Source organism: Cebidichthys violaceus, unplaced genomic scaffold, assembly GCF_023349555.1.
Source record: "Cebidichthys violaceus isolate CVI_PGR_0920_01 unplaced genomic scaffold, fCebVio1.0.p SCAF_48, whole genome shotgun sequence".
NCBI classification, from domain to species: Eukaryota; Metazoa; Chordata; class Actinopteri; order Perciformes; family Stichaeidae; genus Cebidichthys; species Cebidichthys violaceus.
In genome coordinates, this window is record NW_027176683.1 from 1,963,856 (window position 1) to 1,986,893 (window position 23,038).

Here is a 23,038-nt window from a genome sequence, read left to right on the forward strand (position 1 = left end):
CAAGAACGACAGCCTGCAGGAGGTTTGGATCGGCATGCGTCGCAGCTCCCATTCTGGTGAGTGGTACTGGCTGAACGGGGCTCCTGTCAATGACACCAACTGGGAGGAGGGGGAACCTGGCACAGTCCACGATGGCCAGTGTGCTATCATGAGTCTGGAGAAGAACAAGGATTTTGGCTGGAGTGACAAGGACTGCTGTGAGGCCGCTCGTCCCGTCTGCTATCGCGAACCCGTCTTCTTTCCTATTTAGAGGGACGATCCAGCAAGAGGACGAGGTTCAACTCATCAAACCTTATCAACCTTATCCATAAGAGCCATGCCATCATATTAGTAACATTATCAGAATCAACAGTTCAAACTTATTCCATTAATAGTACAGTTCAGATTAAACTAAACTGGAATTTATGTATAAACTTGCCCAGGAGAAAGACAAATGATTCCATAATGATTTGGTAACCTGAAGACAAAAAATTTAACAGGTTTAAAGTTTAAGGTCCCGGTCAACCCAGAAACCTTTTGGACATTAGTGAAGAAGACAGGAAGTAGGAGAAGAAAACAGGAAGTAGGTTAAGGAAAAGAAATCTGAGTTTCTTAAATGTTGGATTAACAAAATATACTTTTCACGTTAGGAGGAAGAGGAAAACTTTGCCGTAGCTAAAGCTAGCTGTTGCTATCTCACCAGCTATCTTATTGCTAATGGTATAGTTTTTGAGTTTTTATAGCTTTAATATACATTATTAAACATGTAAATATAAACATTGGTTTTAATGTTTATGTCTAAGATAACTAAGAATGTTTTGATTGTTTAGACACAGAGTGTGATCTGATTGGTCAAAGAAGATAAACACTGATCAGTGAATATTGGAGCTTCAGTGAGCTGAACACTTTTTATTTCATAATCTTATATATTATTACAACATATTGTATCTGGGACTAAATGTTTCCTCCACATCAAAGAATCTTAACTTTTATTCCACCGTGACATATTTCTGTTTTAATAAACTAAATTTAATCTCTGATGTTACTGATTGTTCTATTAAATCTATTATAATGTTTGAGACTGTTGTTTTTTATTTCATCTAAATATTACATAATTAATAATCAAATATGTTTGAAGTGTGACATCTTTTTAATTAAGGCTGCGTCCTGAAAACAACTGTTGTTAAAGAAAAATGTTTTAAAGAATACATATCACAAGTTAATCATATAGATATGATGTCTCTTCACATCATTTCATTGAAGAACAATAAAGTTACAGAGATTTCTGATGTATCACATTCATTTATGGATTCATATTCTATTCATTTATAAGAAGTTTGGTTAAAATACTTAATTCCAATGCTAAAGACACAGCAGCTCACCTGAACATTAACAATTTAACATAACGAATAAACAAAATTAGATCAAATAAATTTTATCTTTTTAGAAAAAAAAACTAAAGTATCCTAAAGAATCTCTATAATCATTTCTAATAACATAATTTATTACATATCACATGAGGCCCAAAAGATAATATATGTTCTCAACGAACGTCTTCATCATTTAAAAAGAGTTCAGAAATCAGGAATTTATTGGATTTTAGGTCAAGTGATGAAAAATTAACATTATATCTTAGTAGTGATGTTTAGAAGTGTGGTTTAAACTATTATCCCTTTCAGTTCAGTTCTCTGTGTAAAATCCGCTAAATATGTCTTACAAGTACACTGATATTGATCCTTTTAGTGTATAAAATACTTCCTTTGCTGGAAAATAAACTCATACAAACACACTCTTAAACATCACAACTTGATCAGGTTACTTACACCTGCAGCCGAGTCCCTGCAGAACTCCTCCCTGCAGAACTCCTCCCTGCACCATCCAGACCCCCACCCCAACCAGGAGGAGGAGCTTGGCCCCAACAGACAGCAACAGGAGGGGCGGGGCCTCACCTGTCGCTGTCTGTGTGGGCCAAGCTCCGCCATGTAGAGCGGCAGTCGGGGGTGCAGGACGTACAGCGCGGCCTGCTCTTTGCCCAGTGGGTTGGAGGCACTGCAGAAGTACCACCGGTCCGGCTCCACGTCTCTCAGCTGGTTGACGGTGTGGAAGTGAGCCGCCGAGCCCTGAGCCAGCGGAACCACCGGAGAACCCACCAGAGAACCCACCAGAGAACCCTCAAGAGGGTCGTCAGGGCCGAGCCACTGGGCATCCGGCAGGGGGGAACCCTGAACCCGACACAGGGCTCGGTATCCGGACTGACCGCTAGCTTCTACTGACAGACTCAAGATCCTAGGAGGATATACATATACATATATATATATATGTATATGTATATGTAAATGTATATACTGTAACAGGAATTGTACGGAGGACACAGAAAATAATGGTAGCGCAGCAATCAGAGTCAGTTCTGCAGGTTTTCAAGATCTTTAATCAAACAAACTTCAAGTAACAAAACAACAGAAACCGATCTCAGTCCAGATCTCTGTCACAGAACTAGAACATATAAATGAGAACATATAAACTAGAACATATAAACTAGAACGTATAAACTAGAACGTATAAACTACAACATACAAACTACAACATACAAACTACAACATACAAACTAGAACGTATAAACTAGAACATACAAACGAGTACATACAAATTAGAACATACAAACTAGAACATACAAACTAGAAGATACAAACTACAACGTACAAATTACAACATACAAACTAGAACATACAAACTAGAACGTATAAACTAGAACATACAAACTACAACAAATAAACTAGAACATACAAACAAGAACATATAAACTAGAACATACAAACTACAACGTATAAACTAGAACATACAAACTAGAACATATAAACTAGAACACACCAACTAGAATGTACAAACTAGAACGTACAAACTACAACATACAAACTACAACATACAAACTACAATGTACAAACTACAATGTACAAACTACAACATACAAACGAGAACATATAAACAAGAACATACAAACTAGAACATACAAACTTGAACATATAAACTGGAACGTACAAAGTGGAACGTATAAACTAGAACACATCAACTAGAACGTACAAATTAGAACATATAAACTAGAACATATAAACTAGAACGTACAAACTAGAACGTATAAACTACAACATATAAACTACAACATATAAACTACAACGTACAAACTACAACGTATAAACTACAACATATAAACTACAACATATAAACTAGATGAGAAGAGGAGGATGAAGGTGATGAAGGTGATGAAGAGGAGGATGATGAAGGTCTCTAAACCAAACCAGCCTCTAAACACATCTGGTAGAAGTGACCCTGAAGACGGATCAGCTGAGATGGAGAATCCATCTCTGTGATGGAGCCTCTGTCCATCACTATGACTCTGAGGACAGGAAGAGGAGTCAGACAGACAGGAAGAGGAGTCAGTGAGACAGGAAGACGAGTCAGACAGACAAGAAGAGGGTTCAGACAGACAGGAAGACGAGTCAGACAGACAGGAAGAGGGGTCAGTGAGACTGGAAGAGGGGTCAGTGAGACAGGAAGATGAGTCAGTGAGACAGGAAGATGAGTCAGACAGACAGGAAGAGGGGTCAGACAGACAGAAAGAGGGGTCAGTGAGACAGGAAGAGGGGTCAGTGAGACAGGAAGATGAGTCAGTGAGACAGGAAGATGAGTCAGACAGACAGGAAGAGGGGTCAGACAGACAGAAAGAGGGGTCAGTGAGATAGGAAGAGGGGTCAGTGAGACAGGAAGAGGGGTCAGACAGACAGGAAGAGGGGTCAGTGAGACAGGAAGAGGGGTCAGTGAGACAGGAAGAGGGGTCAGTGAGACAGGAAGAGTAAAGTACTGAGCATTCTAAAAACACACATATATTTAATATATTCAGTAATATTTATCACCACAAACATAATCAACTTTCTATTCTGAGTTGACTTCATGTTTTCATGGAGCTCAGTACAGACGAGAATAAATTACATATTTGATATTAAATGTTAAGTTCCCTACTGCTGTGAAAAGAGCAGGACTCATTATCAGTAATCATATTATTAATCATATTATTATTATTAATCATATTATGAATCATATTATTATTATTATTATTAATCATATTATTAATCATATTATTATTAATCTTATTATTAATCTTATTATTGATCATATTATTAATCATATTATTATTAATAATAATAATAATAATAATAATATGATTCATATTGTACAAGGAGCTGTGACGAGCTAAACATATAACAGTAACATTGATGCTGTTCTCTCATTGGTCAGACTTCAGTCATGTGACCTCAGATATCATCATCACTATGAACATTAAACACAGACCTGGTGTAGTCCATGATGGTGTTGAGGCGGTGTGCTATGGTCAGGACCGTACAGTCCTTGAACTGAGTCCGGATGGTGGACTGGATCAGCTGGTCCGTCTTCAGGTCCACAGCTGCTGTGGCCTCATCCAGAACCAGGATCCTGGTTCTCCTCAGGAGAGCTCGGGCCAAACACAGCAGCTGCCTCTGACCCAGACTAGAGACAGAGAGAGTCAGAGAGACAGGAAGACAAGTCAGAGAGACACAAAGACGGGTCAGAGAGACAGGAAGACGGGTCAGAGAAACAGGAAGACGAGTCAGAGAGACAAAGAGAGTCAAAGAGACAGGAAGACGGGTCAGAGAGACAGGAAGATGAGTCAGTGAGACAGAAAGACGAGTCAGAGAGACAGGAAGATGAGTCAGAGAGACAAAGAGAGTCAAAGAGACAGGAAGAGGGGTCAGAGAGACAGGAAGACAGGTCAGAGAGACAGGAAGACGGGTCAGAGAGACAGGAAGACGAGTCAGAGAGACAAAGAGAGTCAAAGAGACAGGAAGAGGGGTCAGAGAGATAGGAAGATGAGTCAGTGAGACAGAAAGACGAGTCAGAGAGACAGGAAGATGAGTCAGAGAGACAAAGAGAGTCAAAGAGACAGGAAGAGGGGTCAGAGAGACAGGAAGACGGGTCAGAGAGACAGGAAGACGAGTCAGAGAGACAAAGAGAGTCAAAGAGACAGGAAGACGGGTCAGAGAGACAGGAAGATGAGTCAGTGAGACAGAAAGACGAGTCAGAGAGACAGGAAGACGAGTCAGAGAGACAAAGAGAGTCAAAGAGACAAGAAGAGGGGTCAGAGAGACAGGAAGACGAGTAAGTGAGATAGAGAGAGTCAGAGAGACAGGAAGACGAGTCAGAGAGACAGGAAGACAGGTCAGAAAGACAGGAAGATGAGTCAGTGAGACAGAAAGACGAGTCAGAGAGACAGGAAGATGAGTCAGAGAGACAAAGAGAGTCAAAGAGACAGGAAGAGGGGTCAGAGAGACAGGAAGACGAGTCAGTGAGACAGAGAGAGTTAGAGAGACAGGAAGACGAGTCAGAGAGACAGGAAGACGGGTCAGAGAGACAGGAAGATGAGTCAGAGAGACAAAGAGAGTCAAAGAGACAGGAAGAGGGGTCAGAGAGACAGGAAGACGAGTCAGTGAGACAGAGAGAGTTAGAGAGACAGGAAGACGAGTCAGAGAGACAGGAAGACGGGTCAGAGAGACAGAAAGATGAGTCAGTGAGACAGAAAGACAAGTCAGAGAGACAGGAAGACGAGACAGAGAGAGTCAAAGAGACAGGAAGACGAGTCAGAGAGACAGAGAGAGTCAAAGAGAAAGGAAGACGAGTCAGCGAGACAGGAAGATGAGTAAGTGAGACAGAAAGACGAGTCAGAGAGACACGAAGATGAGTCAGAGAGACAGGAAAACGAGTCAGAGAGACAGGAAGACGAGTCAGAGAGACACGAAGACGGGTCAGTGAGACAGGAAGACGAGTCAGTGAGACAGAAAGACGAGTCAGAGAGACAAGAAGACAAGTCAGTGAGACACAAAGACGGGTCAGTGAGACAGGAAGACGGGTCAGTGAGACAGAAAAACGAGTCAGTGAGACAGGAAGACGAGTCAGTGAGACAGAAAGACAAGTCAGAGAGACAGGAAAACGAGTCCTTGAGACAGAACCATCAGAGGACGGAGGGTCAAACCCCAGCAGATACCCCAAGGACACGGCATGTCTTTATCATATGATCCTCTGATCGTTCAGAACCACAACCAGAACCACAACCAGAACCACAACCAGAGCTGCTTATCAATCTGTCTGTGAGACCTGCACAAAAAAAGTGGGCGGGGTTTAGCAGCATCTGACCAATCACAAGCATGGACCAGTCTGATGTCAGCAGAGCGTTTTACAAATACAGAGAAAACTATAATATTGTATAAATATGAAGAAGTTAAATACATAATTCAGACTAAAATAAGTACATGTGTGTAATATATTAAATTAATGTGTTGTAGATGTACACATCATGAATATATGAATATATAATGAGAGACTATGTAGTGAGTTAGTGTTATTGGTTCTATAAATGAAAGTCATGGTTCTGTCAGATTGCTGCTGTTAATACACGAGTGTGTTTTTACCTCAGAGAAAATGTTTTTAAAGGTTAAACACCAACAAATATGAGTTACTGTTAGATTACGAATTTAACTTCTTTATATGTTTAATATTATCGAACGATCCGTGAGCCGAGCTCTGATTGGTCAGTGGGCGGAGCTATAACAACACCTGCCAGGTAAAGATGTGAACCTCCAGTCGTCAGACTGAAAACCTTGAAGTTACCTCTCTAACCACAAGTCCTGATCCTGGTCCTGGACCTGGTCTTATCTGCCCCCTGTGTTGGTCAGGTAAATCTGGTCCAGGTGTGCCATAGGTGGATCTACCTGAGGTTCTCTCCTCCTTCACAGCACTGGTGGTTCAGTTTTTGAGGGAGAGCGGACACAAAGCTGCTCAGGTGAGCCAGTTCCAGAGCTCTCCACAGGTCCTCTTCTGAACAGGTATCAAAGGGGTCCAGGTTCATCCTCAGGGAACCAGAAAACAGCACGGGGTCCTGGGAACGAAAGGTCAGAGGTCACCTGAGAGCCTTTTACTGTGAAACAAGACAGCAACTCAACTCATCACTGGACACCTGGATCCACCTGGATCCACCATGATTCACCTGGATCCACCCGGAACCAATCCATCTGGATTCACCTGGATCCACCTGGATCCAATCCAGATGTATTTGATGTACTACCTGAGGGATGATGTATTTGATGTACTTGTACTACCTGAGGGATGATGGTGATTCTGGACCGGAGGTCATGAAGTCCGATCTCAGCGATGTCGATTCCATCGATGAAGATTTTTCCTTTTGCTGCTTCTAGAATCCTGAAGATTCCTAAAGCCAGAGACGACTTCCCGGCTCCGGTACGTCCAACGATCCCCACCTACAAAAAACACGTTGTATTATTCAATAAATACTATGAAGTATACATCATAACTCAAGTCATAAAACTACAAGTGACAGCAGTGAAAGTATTTTACTCTTCTCTATTCTACTGGAATAAAACAACGCCAAGTATCTAAACTCCTCCAGTAAATATATTTGTACTACAGTATTTGTGCTACAGTGTTTGTACTACAGTATTTGTACTACAGTGGTTGTACTACAGTATTTGTGCTACAGTGTTTGAACTACAGTATTTGTGCTACAGTGTTTGAACTACAGTATTTGTGCTACAGTATTTGAACTACAGTGTTTGTACTACAGTATTTGTACTACAGTATTTGTACTACAGTGTTTGTACTAAAGTATTTGTACTACAGTGTTTGAACTACAGTTTTTGTACTAGTGGTTGTACTACAGTATTTGTACTACAGTGTTTGAACTACAGTATTTGTGCTACAGTGGTTGTACTACAGTATTTGTACTACAGTGTTTGCACAACAGTATTTGTACTACAGTGTTTGTACAACAGTATTTGTACTACAGTATTTGTACTACAGTGTTTGTACTACAGTACTTGTACTACAGTGTTTGTACAACAGTGTTTGTACTACAGTGTTTGTACTACAGTGGTTGTACTACAGTATTTATACTACCGTTTTTGTACTAGTGTTTGTACTACAGTATTTGTACTACAGTGTTTGTACTACAGTGGTTGTACTACAGTGTTTGTACTACAGTGGTTGTACTACAGTATTTGTACTACAGTGTTCGTACTACAGTGTTTGTACTACAGTATTTGTGCTACAGTGGTTGTACTACAGTATTTGTACTACAGTGTTTGTACTACAGTATTTGTACTACAGTGGTTGTACTACAGTGTTTGTACTACAGTACTTGTACTACAGTGTTTGTACAACAGTGTTTGTACTACAGTGTTTGTACTACAGTGTTTGTACTACAGTGTTTGTACAACAGTATTTGTACTACAGTGATTGTACTACAGTATTTATACTACCGTTTTTGTACTAGTGTTTGTACTACAGTATTTGTACTACAGTGGTTGTACTACAGTATTTGTACTACAGTGGTTGTACTACAGTGTTTGTACTACAGTGGTTGTACTACAGTATTTGTACTACAGTGTTTGTACTACAGTGTTTGTACTACAGTATTTGTGCTACAGTGGTTGTACTACAGTATTTGTACTACAGTGTTTGTACTACAGTATTTGTACTACAGTGGTCGTACTACAGTATTTGTACTACAGTGTTTGTACAACAGTATTTGTACTACAGTGGTTGTACTACAGTATTTGTACTACAGTATTTGTACTACAGTGTTTGTACTACAGTATTTGTACTACAGTATTTGTACTACAGTATTTGTGCTACAGTGTATGAAGGAAGAACTCTGCAAATATTCTAATACTTTAAAAGGTATTAATACTACCATGTAGTACTACTAGTACCACCATTCTCTAGTATCAGACCTTCTCTCTGTCCTGGATGTCGATGCAGATGTCGTTTAAAGCCCAGTCCAGACCTTTACGGTACTGCAGGCCGTAGTCTTCAAACCGGAGGTTTCCTGTCGCCGGCCAGTCCTCCGGCAACCCCCCCCCCTCCAGGGTCCACGCCGCCTGGGGGGGGAAGACAATGAGATCATCGTAACAACAATCAATCAGAAGACGTTTCTATCACCGGACGAAGCAGCTGACCTCTTTGAGTGTGCCGTCGTACTCTTTGACTCGCTCCACCGACACAATGTTGTTCTCCACGTCGGTCCAGGATCGAACGATCCAGCTCAGGATCCCCGTCACCTGAAAAACACCCAAAAAAACACCATCACCATCCATCTGGAGGGTCTTTGTCTCTTTGGTTCGTCTCCTCAGTGGATGCATCGTTTGCATTTAAAACCAGCTGCTGGGAGGATCACGTCCTAGTTTGTTTGTGTTTACTGTCACACATGAGGTGGTTATATTCTGTTATAGTCTGATAAATACTCATAATTCAGAGTGTTGCTTGTATTGCTTATTACTTTTCCGTAGACGTTTAGATATTTTGAAGCTAAATACTGAAATATTTAAAGGATTCTCTCCCTCAGCTGTTCTCTAGTTCTGAGTGTTTTCTCCTGTCCTGGTGGTACGGAGGACCAAAGGTGACATGAACCTGGAGGGAGTGAGTGATCGCCAGTCCCACGATGCCGGGGCTGAGCTCCTCCCGACCTCGGACCGACAGGACGGCCGCAGCCAGAACCAGCAGGTTCCCCAGGAACTCCAGATTCACCGCCAGCCACCTGAAGGGAACCCCGTTTAATCAAATACCAGAGATGTGATGCGAATATGATCGTAAATAAACACAGAAAACATCAACAGTATAAAATATTCAAACCTGGTGGCGACGAAGCGAGGGAAGTACGCCTCCTGGTTCCTGTCGATGCGCCGGTCGGCCTGAAGGACGAAGCGTCGCTGTTCTCCAAAGGCTCGGATGACGGCGGCGCCCTGAACCGACTCGTTGAAGTGGCTGAAGATCGGAGAACGACTCACGGCCTCCAGACGACGCAGCTGACAGGACGACGCCACGTAGAAACTCTGAGGGAGAACCAACAGAGGAACCGGTTAGTGGAACCAACAGAGAGGAACCGGTTAGCAGAACCAACAGAGAAGAACCGTTAGCAGAACCAATGGAGAGAAACCGGTTAGTAGAACCAACAGAGCGGAAACGTTACCAGAACCAATAGAGAAGAATCATTAGCAGAACCAACAGAGAGGAACCGTTAGCAGAACCAAAAGAGGGGAACCGTTAGCAGAACCAAAAGAGGGAAACCGTTACCAGAACCAATAGAGAAGAAACATTAGCAGAACCAACAGAGAGGAACCGGTTAGTAGAACCAATAGAGAGGAACCATTAGCAGAACCAACAGAGAGAAACTGTTAGCAGAACCAATAGAGAGAAACCGGTTAGTAGAACCAACAGAGAGTTACCATTACCAGAACCAATGGAGAAGAACTATTAGCAGAACCAACAGAGAGGAACCGTTACCAGAACCAACAGAGAAGAACCATTAGCAGAACCAATAGAGAAGAACCATTAGCAAAACCAACAGAGAGGAACCGGTTAGTAGAACCATTAGAGAGGAACCATTAGCAGAACCAACAGAGAGTTACCGTTACCAGAAGCTTCAGAGGAACCTCGTCCACAGTGTTTGTACTACAGTATTTGATCCTTACCTGTATGAAGACGTAGACACAGGTGAGTGGGAGGAGCACCAGCCCAGTGAGGGGTGTGGCCAGCAGCAGGATGACGCACACCTCCAGCAGCTTGAACAGGTAGCTTAGCATCATCTTCAGCCCGTCGGGGATCATGCAGTCGATGGCGTCCACCTCCTTGGAGAAGCGGTTCAGGAGGTTCCCGCTGGGCGTCGCCTCGAAGAAGGAGACAGGTGAGCGCAGCACGCTGTGGAGGAGGTCGGCGTGCAGGTGACGGGATGCCACGATGCCGCCGAGGGCGATGGCGAGGGTCGTCCCAAACATGGCCACACCTGAAACATCACAGGTGTTGTTACTTCCTGCTTCTTAAACCTGACATCTGAGAACAACCTGAAGACACCACAGACTATCAGACGTGATGTTTAGAAGTTTGGAGTCGCCATCTTGGTGTAGTTTTTTTGCCAGTGAACAGGAAGTGACCATATATGGACTGAGGAGGAGTGACGTAGAGACCTGTCAATCAGCGTGTAGCCCCGCCCCTAAATCATCCCCTCTTTATGGTGTGTTTGACTCTAAATGGAGCATAATGTACTAAATGAACATCATGCTGTAGTGAAGAAGACTGTAAACTAGAGATTGAGACCATAAACTCATGTTTACAATGTTTACTGAGGGAATAAATCAAGAGAGAAGTAGAGTCATTTTAGACTAGACTTCTATACAACCAGAGGAGTCGCCCCCTGGTGGACACTAGAGAGAATGCAGCTTTAACACATGAAGCTGTGACTTGATGTTCAGCTGGAGTGATGATAACCCGTCTGTCTCGTTAACGTGAGGCGTCTCTTGACCCACCCTGAGTGAGGCCCAGAGCGGCGAACACGCTGAGCTTCAGCTCGTGGTCGCTCTGGGTGCCGTTGACCGGCGACTCGTCGGCCCACAGGCTCAGCCAATAGCTGTAGGCCAACGAGGCGGCCTGCTGGAAGGCACAGAGGAAGACGATGGTCATGATGAAGGTCAGGCCCACGGTTCTGAAGTACTCCCTGTACGTCTGCAGCTTCACCTGAACCACAGAAGAAGAACGCTGGTGAGCTTTCATTCATTAGTGATTCTGTGAATCACGTAGACGATGCTGCTGCACTGAAAGGGTTTTTAATGACTTCATAATAAAAGATGAAGAGCCGATGAAGACGAGGACCCACCCGTCCTGTGTGAGCTTTGTCCACCTCTGTTAGTTTCCCAGCATCCTCAGCGTCTAAATCCTGATCAACAACCTCCATCAACTGAACACTGGCACTGCTCACATCACAAGGGGAACACACACACACACACACACACACACACACACACACACACACACACACACACACACACACACACACACACACAAATAAACGGAAGAAACATAAACATAAAGTGATCAATACTGTGAAAAATGGCTTTAAGGAGTTTCAGGTTATCAATATAAAATTATTAATAACATGTAGGAATAAATTATGAATAGTTCATAAAACAATTAATATTGTGTTTATAATCTTTATACCTGATCAGCTGCTCCTGAGAAAGATCGATGGAGAATTCAGTCAGACGAGTCACCGACTTCCTGCTGCCTACACACACACAAACACACACACACACACACACACACACACACACACACACACACACACACACACACACACACACATGAAAACCTTTAATGACTGATGATGTCACTAACTCTTACTCCCTGATCTCAGTTAGTTTGGGTTCTGGTCTTACTCTTGTCTCTGGGGGCGGAGCCATCTCTGCACTGGTTTCCATTGAAGGTGTGGATGAACTTGGCGAAGGCTCCCTTCCTGTCCATCAGCTCCACGTAGGAGCCCATCTCAGAGACCTGACCCTCCAACATCACCAGGATCAGGTCTGCTTTAGACAGGAAGCTCAGGCCGTGAGTCACCAGCACCCGGGTCTGAGAGAACACATTGCATCTATTTTAGCTGACTCATCATCTAAAAGTGACGGGTTCAACCCAACTCTGGCGTACCGGTGGAGTAACCAGCTTCACATGCAGGGAGTGGGCGGCTCTTTACCAAAGGACCACTAGTCTACTAGTCAGATTGAACTGATTGAATTACTCTGATTGAAAGGCTGCCCTGCTCTCCACTTAGCCACGGTCACCCCGCAGGGCCGCCTTTCAATCAGAGGGTCGGCGGTTCGATCCCCGGCTCCTGCTCTGCTAGTCTCATGTCAATGTGTCCTTGAGCAAGACACTTAACCCCAAAAATTGCTCCCATAGCTGCGTCTACTGTGTGTAGATAGATACTGAATTGTAAGTCGCTTTGGATAAAAGCGTCTGATAAATTAATGACGGGTGGCGGTGGATCGGGTACCTGGTCTCACCTTGTCTTTAAGGACCTGGTCTCACCTTGTCTTTGAGGAGTCCTCTGGGTCCAATGACCCGGTCAAAGATGTGTTGACCCACGTGAGCGTCGACAGCCGACAGCGGGTCGTCCAGAAGGTAAACATCTGATCTCCTGAAGACGGACCGAGCCAGACTCACCCTCTGCTTCTGACCTCCAGACAGGTTCAGACCCTAAACAAACAATCAGAGCAACAAACAATAAGAAAAAACAACAGTAACAACAAACAGTCACAACAACAAACATTCACAACAACAGTCACAACAACAAACATTCACAACAACAGTCACAGTCACAACAGTCACAACAACAACTAACAGTCACAACAACAACAAACATTCACAACAACAGTCACAACAACAAACATTCACAACAACAGTCACAGTCAAAACAGTCACAACAACAACTAACAGTCACAACAACAACCACAGTCACAACAACTAACATTCACAACAACAGTCACAGTCACAACAGTCACAACAACTAACAGTCACAACAACAAACAGTCACAACAACAACTAACAGTCACAATAACAACAAAGGACCAGTGTTGGAACCTTCTCCCCGATCTCGGTGCCGTCTCCGGCAGGCAGGAGGTCCAGGTCCGGCAGCAGAGCGCAGGCCTCCAGGACTCGATGGTACCAGCTCTCCTTCTTTTCTCCACCAAACAAGATGTTGTCCTTCAGAGAGGCGTTCTGGATCCAGGCCTGCTGGGGGACGTAGGCCACCGAACCCTGAACCACCAACGACAAAAGAACTGAGACAAAGATCTACTGTAGAACTTTATAAAAGCAGAGACTTTAAACATTATGTTCATATATATAAATATATCTATATATATATATAGATATAGATATATTTATATATAATTTTTTTTATATATAAATATATATTTATATATAAATATATCTATATATATATAAATATAAATAATAAACGCCGACAATTATTTTATTGCGCGTTCATCACTACGTTGATGCAGCGTGTGGAGGAGTCTTCATCACTACGTTGATGCAGCGTGTGGAGGAGTCTTCATCACTACGTTGATGCAGCGTGTGGAGGAGTCTTCATCACTACGTTGATGCAGCGTGTGGAGGAGTCTTCATCACTACGTTCATACAGCGGTGGAGGAGTCTTCATCACTACGTTGATGCAGCGTGTGGAGAAGTCTTCATCATTACGTTGATGCAGTGTGTGGAGAAGTCTTCATCACTACGTTGATGCAGCGCGTGGAGGAGTCTTCATCACTACATTGGTGCAGCGTGTGGAGGAGTCTTCATCACTACGTTGATGCAGCGTGTGGAGGAGTCTTCATCACTACGTTGACGCAGCGGTGGAGGAGTCTTCATCACTATGTTGATGCAGCATGTGGAGGAGTCTTCATCACTACGTTGATGCAGCGTGTGGAGGAGTCTTCATCACTACATTAATGCAGCGTGTGGAGGAGTCTTCATCACTACGTTGATGCAGCGTGTGGAGGAGTCTTCATCACTACGTTGATGCAGCGTGTGGAGGAGTCTTCATCACTACGTTGATGCAGCGTGTGGAGGAGTCTTCATCACTACGTTGATGCAGCGGTGGAGGAGTCTTCATCACTATGTTGATGCAGCATGTGGAGGAGTCTTCATCACTACGTTGATGCAGCGTGTGGAGGAGTCTTCATCACTACGTTGATCCAGCGTGTGGAGGAGTCTTCATCACTACGTTGATGCAGCGTGTGGAGGAGTCTTCATCACTACGTTGATCCAGCGTGTGGAGGAGTCTTCATCACTACGTTGGTGCAGCGTGTGGAGGAGTCTTCATCACTACGTTGATGCAGCGTGTGGAGGAGTCTTCATCACTACGTTGATCCAGCGTGTGGAGGAGTCTTCATCACTACGTTGATGCAGCGTGTGGAGGAGTCTTCATCACTAGGTTGATGCAGCGTGTGGAGGAGTCTTCATCACTACGTTGATCCAGCGTGTGGAGAAGTAGAGATAAACTAAAGATGAGCTAACAGACGCCACAGAGAAGTGGAGAGATACAAACTGCAGGACGACTAGTGTTGAGAAGACGTGGGTCTGAGGAACGTTCTCAGGATCATGAATGACGTCACGTAGGAGCCTCCCTCCAGACGCACCGTCACCAGAAGAACACACGAGTCGTACGAAGAGGAGAGGACTACAAAAGAGACGGAGTCACAACGCGTACCGGCCGTCTCTCTCACCGGAGACTATCGGACATCGCCGGGTAACCGTCGTCACCTCTGAGTTACGGTGCATTATGTTGATGAACAGTGGGAGCTGCGTTCACATGCTCTGACTGTATGAAGACAGAAGACACACATTTTGATGAAACGTGTGGAACATTGTATTCATGTTGCACAGCAGTGGAACGTTTAAATAAAGTCACACACTGAGCACAGATAGTAGAAATATAACTGATACTGTGTGAAGAATACTGCTGTTAAAAAGAACCTGATCTGTTTAAAGTGATTCAAACCAAATGTTATTGAGCTTTAGTTCATACAGCAGTACTTTAAAATAACAGTGAGTAATACACTACTTTTAATTCATTATTGAACTTTGTGCAGAACAATGAGATAAATCAAGATTAAACATTGTAATCGTTGCCCAGCACTAATATATAACTTTAGCTACTTTACAGATTCATATTATTATTATGTAATATTATAGATTAAACTATCAGCAGTATGTAAAGTCATTAAAAGGAGCATTAAAGTGATGAACACATTAATACATTAATAATTATAATATAATACTATCATAGATATTATTCTGCATTATGAGTACTTTCACTTTTGGTACTTTAAGTATATTAGGATGCTGTCGTATCTTTACTTGTAACAAAGTATTTGTACAATGTATTGCTACTCTTAAGTAAAAGATGTGAGTACACAGAGTTCATCAGAAATAACCAGAAAGGAGTTTAATGATCCTGAGTTTCATGTTGGAGTTTCTAGTTTTCAGTCTAACAGAAACCAAAGATGACTGTTTGTGTTCATACTGCTAGCATAGCTTGGCACTAGCATAGCTTAGCACTAGCATAGCTTGGCACTAGCATAGCTTGGCACTAGCATAGCTTGGCACATTAGGGCTTTTCTCCCTGACTCCGCCCCTTGATATGATATCACACACGTAAAAATAGAACGTCTTAATATTAATATAATAATAATAATAATAATAATAATAATAAACGTTGTTCGTCGTCACCTTGATGGAGATGAAGCCACTCCTCCTCTCCATCTCTCCCAACATGGCCGACAGCAGAGACGACTTCCCGGATCCAACATGGCCGACCACGGCCACCAGGGAGCCCGGCTTCACCTTCATGCTGATCCTCTGCAGACACGGCGGCCCGTCGCCCGTCCAGGAGAACGACCCGTCCTCGATCCTCAAGGCGTCTCCGTCTGCAGACACAACAGGCTTCTATGTGGTTCTATGTGGTTCTAGAGAGTTCCACCAGTCTGTTCTAGTCATCAGATGCTTGTGTTTTATACATTTACATACAAGTATCATGTGATCTGTCTGCGGCCTCGAGGGATAAAGTACAATGTCAAAGGGAACCTGATACCAAGCTGCATTCTCTCTAGTGTCCACCAGGGGGCGACTCCTCTGGTTGTATAGAAGTCTAGTCTAAAATGACTCTACTTCTCTCTTGATTTATTCCCTCAGTAAACATTGTAAACATGAGTTTATGGTCTCAATCTCTAGTTTACAGTCTTCTTCAATACAGCATGATGTTCATTTACTACATTATGCTCCATTTAGAGTCAAACAGACCATAAAGCAGGGGATGCTTTAGGGGCGGGGCTACACGCTGATTGACAGGTCTCTACCAGAGACGTATACGCCGTCTCTAGGAGGTCCGAGTGGCTTCTGCAGGGCTAAAAAGGAGCCATGTGTGAAAACACCCAGCAGTTTGTCTTTGTGCTAAGCTAGGCTAACAGCTAGGCTAACAGCTAGGCTTACAGTTTCAGTGTGTGTGTGTGTGTGTGTGTGTGTGTGTGGTGTCGTACCGAAGCTCTGAGGAAGTCGCTCCACGTTGTCGAGCTTCAGCTCGTCTTGACTCAGGAAGTTTCCCAGACGTCTGAGCGAGACGACGGCCTGAAGACACACAGATGCATCATGGTCACATGACACGGATCACATGACCCATCACATGACACCGATCAGTCAGCTGACATTTTCAATACTGTAGTTACACTGGTTCTGGGTCCATTAGTGGGACAGAACCCGGGACCTGGTGCCACGTTGGTCTGAGCCGACACTAGAGGGCGGAGTCGGAACACTGTAGACCACTGATTGGTCAGAGAGAATCCTCACTGCCATGGATGCATAAAGAGAAGTAATTAGCCTGAAGCCCAAACAGTTTGACTGTTGGGTATAAAATGAACCAAGGAAGGAAAATAATGTTTGACTTTTAGGACCTAAAGATGGAACTAAGAGCAGATCCTCTGAGTTACAGACGTCTCTTCATAATAGTAATATATATATATATATAATATATATAATAGTTAAAACATAGTTTCAATGTAAGTCAGAGTCTGTGAAGAAAAGGACCTGGAACCAGAACTGAGGAGAGTCAAACTTTAAAGACGCAGAAGAGAAACTATAACAATGTTATGAGACGAACACTGATGAACCCCTCCCCCCCCCCCCACCAGAATTGAGGCTTCTGATTGGCTGGGACTCACCTGCATGGCGGTGCTCATGGCGAATGGAAGCTGACTCAGAGGATTCTTCAGGATGTTAATCAGAGCGACGGACACGAAGATCTTCTGAGCGTCCAGAACGTTCTGATCATCGATCGATACGTAGACGGCAAACACAGAGAAGAGGATCTGAGAGAAAAAAATTAAAATTAAAATTAAAATTAAAATAAAAACAAAAATAAAAATAAAAATAAAAATAAAAATAAAAATAAAAATAAAAACTAAAATAATAATGATAATAATAATATGAATAACAATACAAATACTGGTTCTACTGATTCTACTGGTTCTATTGGTTCTACTGGGAGTGTGACGATGATGTCGACTTCAGCTAGCCCCACCTACTTTCACCCTACGACCGACCAATCACGGAGAGAGGAGGGTGTGAAGTCACAGACTCACCAGGAAGGAGGAGGAGTTAAAGGAGGCCAGAGAGACCGAGTGGAGGACCTGAGACCTCTTCAGGGCTCCAAGTTCTCCGTCTCTCAGGACGCCGACTCGGCGAAGGAAAGCTTCCTCCCACGCGTAGAACTTGAGGATCTTCACGCCGTTCAGGATCTCGTTCATCAGTCTGAGGCGACCGTCCATGAACCTCATCTGGACCTCCTGAGGAACACCAGGACCACATGGATCAGGTCTGAACCAGGACCACATTGAGTAAAAACCAGAAGACTTTCCTCTCACCTGAAGTTTGCTTCTTATTTTCGCGATGAATCCATTCAGAGGAAAAATCAGAACCACAACAGAGAGACCAGCAAGAGAAGAGGGACCGAGGAGCTGTCAATCAATCAATCAATCAATCAATCAATCAATCAATCAATCAATCAATCAATCACAGAGGCTGTCAGTCAGATGAGGTTCAGTCCAAACAACAGAAAAAGAGAAACAACGGACACAAGAGACGGCCATGTTGTTTTTGTTTACCTGCCACAGGAAGTAGAAGCAGAGAGCGATCTGGATGGGTGTGACCCAGAGACTGTTGAAATAAACTACAAAGTCCATCAGCTTCTGAGTGTCGGCTGAAACCAGATTAATGATCTCTCCCACGGTGCAGCGCCGCCTCGCCGCACTGTTGATCAGCAGACACTGTGGATTCAAACAAAACTTTATTAACTACACTGTTGATCAGCAGACGCAGTGTGAAGTCTGTGTTTACCTTCCTGTAGACGAGCCCCATGACGGCCGTCTTCAGTCTCATCCCCACAGTGAAGCAGTGGAACATGTACTGATGATGGAAGAGTGACTGCAGACAGGAGAGCAGGAAGAGCAGCGAGGCGAACAGGAAACCCTTCCACATCGCAGCATCTTCATCCCTCATGAAGCCCAGCAGCAAACTGACAACAACAAACAATCCAAACAATCAACAATAATCAACAACCACATTAAATAGACAATGATAACATATATAAATAACAACATAACCTGACCTCTCTGACTCACCTGAGCACCTGCGGTACAGCAAACATGAAGGCGTCATGCAGGAGGAGACACAGCGTTCCACACAGGAAGTACCGCCCGAAGCTCCGCCCCACAGCGTGGAACAGGAAGAGGCCGTAGTCCCGCCCCTTCCTGTTCTTCTTCAGTAGCTGCGTTTTTTCTGTCGGTGTGGCAGAACCCCCGCGCCAGGACCGGGACCAGGACAGTTCAAAACTCTCAGGCTCCTCCCTGCAGAGTATCAAAACAAACAAGCAGGTACGATTAGTTTCTGGAGTTTTGATTCTGTTTATCTTGTGTTATCATTCTGATTTAATATAAATTGATCCAAACGTTAAATGTAAAGTGTCGTACTGCAGCTGTTTGTAGTTCTGAGTCCACAACTTCTCCAAATCCGTCATGATCCGGATCGATGAGTCCTGGTCCCGCAGAGACCAGAGGTCTGCAGCCTGCAGGGGGCGCCGGTAACCCTGAACCACCAAACTGACATGAGGACAAAACACAGCACAACTTATTATGAGTAATGATGTCACTAATTTTAATATCATTATCAGTAATAGTAGTAGTACTGGTAGCAGTAGTAGTAGAAGTAGTAATAGTACTGGTAGTAGAAGTAATAATAGTAGTAGTAGTAGAAGTAATAATAGTAGTAGTAGTAGTAGAAGTAGTAATAGTAGTAGTACTGGTGGTAGTAGTAGAGGTGGTAATAGTAGTAGCAGTAGAAGTAGTACTAGTAGTAGTACTGGTAGTAGTATTAGAAATAGTAATAGTACTGGTAGTAGTAGTAGAAATAGTAATAGTAGCAGTAGTAGAAGTAGTAGTTTGGTGAAGAGTTCGTACCTGCTGAACCAGAAGAAGAAAAACCTGGAGAGAAACGAGGCGTCTTCCTCTGGACATCGGTTCTAACGAGAAAAACTATTTAAAGCATTTTAGCAACAGATACGAATATTCAACAGTTTTATGAAGATCAAACTACAGATCAATGAAACGGTTTCATAATGACCACACAGCCTTTAAGGACTTCACGATGATAGTGGTGATGTGTGGTTTACCTGGACATGGCTGTGTGTGTGTGTGTGTGTGTGTGTGTGTGTGTGTGTGTGTGTGTGTGTGTGTGTGTGTGTGTGTGTGTGGTTTACCTGGACGTAGGTGTGTGTGTGTGTGGTTTACCTGGACGTAGGTGTGTGTGTGTGTGTGTGTGTGTGTGTGTTACCTGGACGTAGGTGTGTGTGTGTGTGTGTGTGTGTGTGTGTGTGTTACCTGGACGTAGGTGTGTGTGTGTGTGGTTTACCTGGACGTAGGTGTGTGTGTGTGTGTGTGTGTGTGTGTGTGTGTGTGTGTGTGTGTGTGTGTTACCTGGACGTAGGTGAGCTTGTCAGAGGGCGGTCGGCGGTCACAGAAGCAGCTGAGGATGAGCTCGACGATTTGGAGGGAAAAACAGATGAAAAAAGCCACAAAACGAGCCGCATCTGATGAAAAACCCTGAAACATAATATTTAATCATCACATATCTGAAACTAAAACTAAAGAAGTAAAACTATATTCAAGCCGCTGTTTTAGAATTTCATTTGATTTATTTAAAAAATGTGATGAGTCACTGGTAATATGAGCAGAACGAAATGTTCATAACCCTTCATACAACTAAACACATTCAACAGTCCAGGAAACGTTCATGTAACTAGCAGCTACATCTGAACTGCTTTCTAAGAAACGGTTAGCACACACACACACACACACACACACACACATACACACACACTTCACACCTCCAGAAGAAAGAACATTGAGATCTGTGAAATTCTGCAGCTGAGAGAGAAGAACAAGGAGAAGATCTGACACCTGATATCAACATGAGATCTATTTCTGGTTCTCCTCGTCTCTACGGCCAGAGGCCAGAAAGTCATTTCAGCTACTGAGAGAGACCAGGACCACAGCTGAGGACCGGTACCCAGAGAGTCTCCGTCAGGATCAGGTCCCTCTGAAACTCCAGAGTCCAGATCACTGCTGAGTCTGCATCAGTGCTCCTGTAGACCTCAGTCTCCATCTGACCGTAACTGGTGTTTAGGTTCCTTCATTCAAGAGAGCTGCTGTTCTCTGCTGCAGGGATAGAACGTACAGTAGAACGTAATAAAGTAAAGTGATTGATACCTGATCAATAATCTGTTCTACGTCAACCTTCAGAGGAACGAGGGAACAAAGAACCAGAAGAGTCCAGAAGAGGAAGAGAAGGACGGACGAACGACTGCCCTTCCTCCTCTCTACCTGGATTATAACAACAGCAAGAACCTGAGGAGGAGGAGGAAGAAGAGGAGGAAGATGAGGATGAGAAGGAAGAGGAGGAGGAAGAGAAGAGGAGGAAGAGGGGGAGGAGGAGGAGGAGGAGGAAGAAGAGGAAGAAGAGGAGGAGGAAGAGGAGGAAGTGGAAGAGGAGGAGGAGGAGGAGGAAGAGGAGAGGAGGAAGAGGGGGAGGAGGAGAGTGAAGAGGAGGTTTCAGCGAGTGTATTAAAAAACTGTTTGGATTTGATTTGATTGGTTCCTGGACTTCGTCCTGAGGAACCAGAAGAACCAGAAGAACCAGAGGAACGTACCAGAGTGAGGCTCCTTATCAGTGGACCAATCAGGATCAACAGGTGGTTCTGAATCTCCTCATTCTTCTTCACCAGAAGAAAAAACATCTCCAGAAGACCGAAGGAAGCCAGACTAAGACCCAGGAGCTGCAATAGAGTCCACAGAGACCACAGACCACAGAGACCAGGTTTATACCAGAGACCACAGAGACCAGGTTTAGACCAGATAGACTGTGTTGAGACCAGGGACCAAAAATATCAGGTTCAGAATCAGCGAGACCAGGTTTAGACCAGAGAATAGAGAGACCAGGTTTAGACCAGAGAATACAGAGACCAGGTTTAGACCAGTGAATAGAGAGACCAGGTTTAGACCAGTCAATAGAGAGACCAGGTTTAGACCAGAGAATACAGAGACCAGGTTTAGACCAGTGAATAGAGAGACCAGGTTTAGACCAGAGAATAGAGAGACCAGGTTTAGACCAGAGAATAGAGAGACCAGGTTTAGACCAGAGAATAGAGAGACCAGGTTTAGACCAGAGAATAGTGAGACCAGGTTTAGAGTTTGACCAATGTTAGCAAAGAGAGACCTCTGAGTCCTGAACCTGTACCTGGTTTATCCTCAGCCCTGATTTCGTACCGTCTTGCTGCAGCAGAGTTTGGACAGTGGGATGATGCCTTGGTGTGGACGGAGCTGCAGGTACAACAGGTAAAGAGGGGAACAGGTCCACAAGAAAACACAAGGGAACCAGACCAGTACAGTGTGCTGGAAACACTGGGTCAGGTCTGGTTGCGAGGTGTACCAAGTCAGATTCCAGTCCTGAAACCAGAAAACACCATTAGTGTTTACACCTCACAGTCCCAGGTGAGTGATGTGTAAACAGATTAACAGGTGAGTGATGTGTAAACAGATTAGCAGGTGAGTGATGTGTAAACAGGTGAGTGATGTGTAAACAGATTAACAGGTGAGTGATGTGTAAACAGATTAGCAGGTGAGTGATGTGTAAACAGGTTAACAGGTGAGTGATGTGTAAACAGGTAAGTGATGTGTAAACAGATAAACAGGCGAGTGATGTGTAAACAGGTTAACAGGTGAGTGATGTGTAAACAGATTAACAGGTGAGTGATGTGTAAACAGGTTAACAGGTGAGTGATGTGTAAACAGATTAACAGGTGAGTGATGTGTAAACAGGTTAACAGGTGAGTGATGTGTAAACAGGTGAGTGATGTGTAAACAGATTAACAGGTGAGTGATGTGTAAACAGGTGAGTGATGTGTAAACAGATAAACAGGTGAGTGATGTGTAAACAGGTTAACAGGTGAGTGATGTGTAAACAGGTGAGTGATGTGTAAACAGACAAACAGGTGAGTGATGTGTAAACAGATAAACAGGTGAGTGAT

The 23,038-nt window shown here is 43.7% G+C and overlaps 1 protein-coding gene across 1 annotated transcript in view; it reads right to left on the reverse strand.

The window, feature by feature from the left end:
* Nucleotides 1-3,261: 3,261 nt before the first annotated feature.
* Nucleotides 3,262-23,038, reverse strand: part of LOC137887075 (multidrug resistance-associated protein 1-like) — a 20,673-nt gene continuing 896 nt past the window's right edge. The window contains exons 2-30 of the mRNA XM_068729844.1: nucleotides 22,278-22,457; nucleotides 21,662-21,787; nucleotides 21,222-21,359; nucleotides 20,430-20,555; nucleotides 19,914-19,975; nucleotides 19,428-19,556; nucleotides 19,080-19,304; nucleotides 18,796-18,973; nucleotides 18,564-18,725; nucleotides 18,324-18,416; nucleotides 18,042-18,245; nucleotides 17,622-17,768; nucleotides 16,944-17,031; nucleotides 16,138-16,334; nucleotides 13,483-13,659; nucleotides 12,931-13,098; nucleotides 12,285-12,474; nucleotides 12,067-12,133; nucleotides 11,726-11,822; nucleotides 11,379-11,586; nucleotides 10,548-10,858; nucleotides 9,709-9,908; nucleotides 9,487-9,613; nucleotides 9,036-9,137; nucleotides 8,811-8,957; nucleotides 7,161-7,319; nucleotides 6,774-6,940; nucleotides 4,324-4,518; nucleotides 3,262-3,370 (exon numbers count right to left, since the gene is read on the reverse strand). Of these exons, the coding sequence (XP_068585945.1) occupies nucleotides 3,262-3,370; nucleotides 4,324-4,518; nucleotides 6,774-6,940; nucleotides 7,161-7,319; nucleotides 8,811-8,957; nucleotides 9,036-9,137; nucleotides 9,487-9,613; nucleotides 9,709-9,908; nucleotides 10,548-10,858; nucleotides 11,379-11,586; nucleotides 11,726-11,822; nucleotides 12,067-12,133; nucleotides 12,285-12,474; nucleotides 12,931-13,098; nucleotides 13,483-13,659; nucleotides 16,138-16,334; nucleotides 16,944-17,031; nucleotides 17,622-17,768; nucleotides 18,042-18,245; nucleotides 18,324-18,416; nucleotides 18,564-18,725; nucleotides 18,796-18,973; nucleotides 19,080-19,304; nucleotides 19,428-19,556; nucleotides 19,914-19,975; nucleotides 20,430-20,555; nucleotides 21,222-21,359; nucleotides 21,662-21,787; nucleotides 22,278-22,457 (4,479 nt within the window). The remainder of the gene's footprint in view (nucleotides 3,371-4,323; nucleotides 4,519-6,773; nucleotides 6,941-7,160; nucleotides 7,320-8,810; nucleotides 8,958-9,035; nucleotides 9,138-9,486; nucleotides 9,614-9,708; nucleotides 9,909-10,547; nucleotides 10,859-11,378; nucleotides 11,587-11,725; nucleotides 11,823-12,066; nucleotides 12,134-12,284; nucleotides 12,475-12,930; nucleotides 13,099-13,482; nucleotides 13,660-16,137; nucleotides 16,335-16,943; nucleotides 17,032-17,621; nucleotides 17,769-18,041; nucleotides 18,246-18,323; nucleotides 18,417-18,563; nucleotides 18,726-18,795; nucleotides 18,974-19,079; nucleotides 19,305-19,427; nucleotides 19,557-19,913; nucleotides 19,976-20,429; nucleotides 20,556-21,221; nucleotides 21,360-21,661; nucleotides 21,788-22,277; nucleotides 22,458-23,038) is intronic.